Source organism: Amphiura filiformis, chromosome 11 (genome assembly GCF_039555335.1).
Source record: "Amphiura filiformis chromosome 11, Afil_fr2py, whole genome shotgun sequence".
In the NCBI taxonomy this organism is placed as follows: domain Eukaryota; kingdom Metazoa; phylum Echinodermata; class Ophiuroidea; order Amphilepidida; family Amphiuridae; genus Amphiura; species Amphiura filiformis.
Genome location: NC_092638.1, coordinates 26,222,969 through 26,224,759, shown reverse-complemented (window position 1 = coordinate 26,224,759; position 1,791 = coordinate 26,222,969). Strand labels below are relative to the sequence as shown.

At 42.2% G+C, this 1,791-nt stretch overlaps 1 protein-coding gene across 1 annotated transcript; it reads right to left on the bottom strand.

Moving 5' to 3' along the window:
• Positions 1-737: 737 nt before the first annotated feature.
• Positions 738-1,280, bottom strand: LOC140163593 (tereporin-Ca1-like). The gene has a single exon (XM_072186907.1). It carries the CDS (start codon positions 1,278-1,280, stop codon positions 738-740), a length of 543 nt encoding a protein of 180 aa, XP_072043008.1.
• Between the last annotated feature and the right edge of the window lie 511 nt (positions 1,281-1,791).

Below are 1,791 nucleotides of genomic sequence, written 5' to 3'. Positions count from 1 at the left end.
ACGGATATTATGACAGCTTTGAGGCTTGAGCTTATTCCTTAAGCTATATGTATAAGGAACAGGTCTATCACCTTAATTATTGTTTGTAGATCCTTCAGAAGAATACTCTAAAGGTGATTATCTGTAAAATAGCTTATAATCTCAGTGTCCGTGATATAGCAGTCCAGTCAGAGTATCAATTAGGGACACGCAATTCCCAATAGCTGTAAAAATCTGTGTTTTTTAGTCTGGCGCATATTCATCCCAAGTGTTTGAACCAAAAACACAAAATAAGACACGTTGGTTTATTTTTTTCTGAAAATCCACCGAGAAGAGAATAGCAGGAGTCCGATTCGGAAGTGTTCATATTGACTAAGGCGTGACGTCATCTTGATTAATTATGGCCATTTTTGAAGGTAGTGAGACATCCATCTAAACAGCGAGCTAAAACTTTTGAGTAATCCTCGTTTACGGAGTTTAGGGTTAGGGTTATAGGGTTGGGTAGGGCAGTCTTTTAATAAGACTAGTAGAGTTGCACCCTATTCGGCAATCGCTCCATTTTGAAACCTGTATATACACTTTTACCTTCGTAATCTCGAATTGCCAAAAGGTGACAATTTTACTCCCCCAGAATCTCATAGTTTGCAGCCGAACTAACAGAGCTGCTTTATGGTTGCCGCAAGATCATCGGTATTATTCATTTTTTGGGCGAAAGATAATTTTCACAACGCCTTGGTGAGTGGTTGGCATATTTCCAGTCACGTCAAATTGGGAATCCCTGTATATTGGATTTCCCTTGAAGACGTGCCATAATTCCCGCGCTTATATCCAAATGTATTCTTCACTTCGTCTGCTTTATCATCGTAGTACATGAACTTGTACCATCCATGACCCTCTTCGATATCTGCGCGTCCTGGTTTAGTTATTCCCACTGCGAGGATGTTGTCATAATGGTCGTGGTTAAATGGCATGGACCACATGACAATCAGACGCCGATCTTGTCTTGAATTACCAGTCTCTATCTTCCAAGATACTGTGCCAACCGATCCGCAGGCAACAGTATGTGATTTTCTAGCGGCCATTGGACCTTTGTTTCCCGGGAGAATTTCTGATGGTGGTTTATTTATCTGCCCACTGTAAGGTGTCGCTATCGCATCAGTCAACCGGAATTTTGTCCAGTTTTCAACCTCTATCCCGACAGAGACACGATATGATGTATCCATCAAAGCGTTGGCCCCCGCCATGCCAGCCATTGCTGTACTAGCCGCAGCTGCAATGCCAGCTGCAGTAACAAACGCCATAGTATTTGGAAACGGTTTATCCAAATGAAATGTTAGGTTATTGTGCAAAATGTTTTCAAATTTAATACCACCCGTACCCGAGACTTCCACTTCGATGAAACATACGATAACAAGTGAGGGCACTACCAGGCGGCCACAGGAGTGTCCGCCGAAATGCAAGTGTTTCTAGAACGCTGTCACAATCAGATTAATTGTATTGCTAATTTATTGTACCATGAGGGACACAAACTCAAATATTTTTTTCACGGCAGTGAAATGATGCCACTTGCACCCACATCACAGTTGATCCCTTACATACCCTGTGTCTTGAATATCTATAGGGGAAAGTGGGGGTAATGCCGGACTGTGGGGAATCCCGGACACATCGATTGCAGCTAAATGGAGAAGGGTGACACTATTATACTACCTTAGGGTATTAGCTACCTCAAGGTGTACCTCACGTGTACTACTACCAGCGCTTTGGGTCTCGTCTTTCTTTGTGAAAATTACGAAAAACAGAAATTGTCATTTT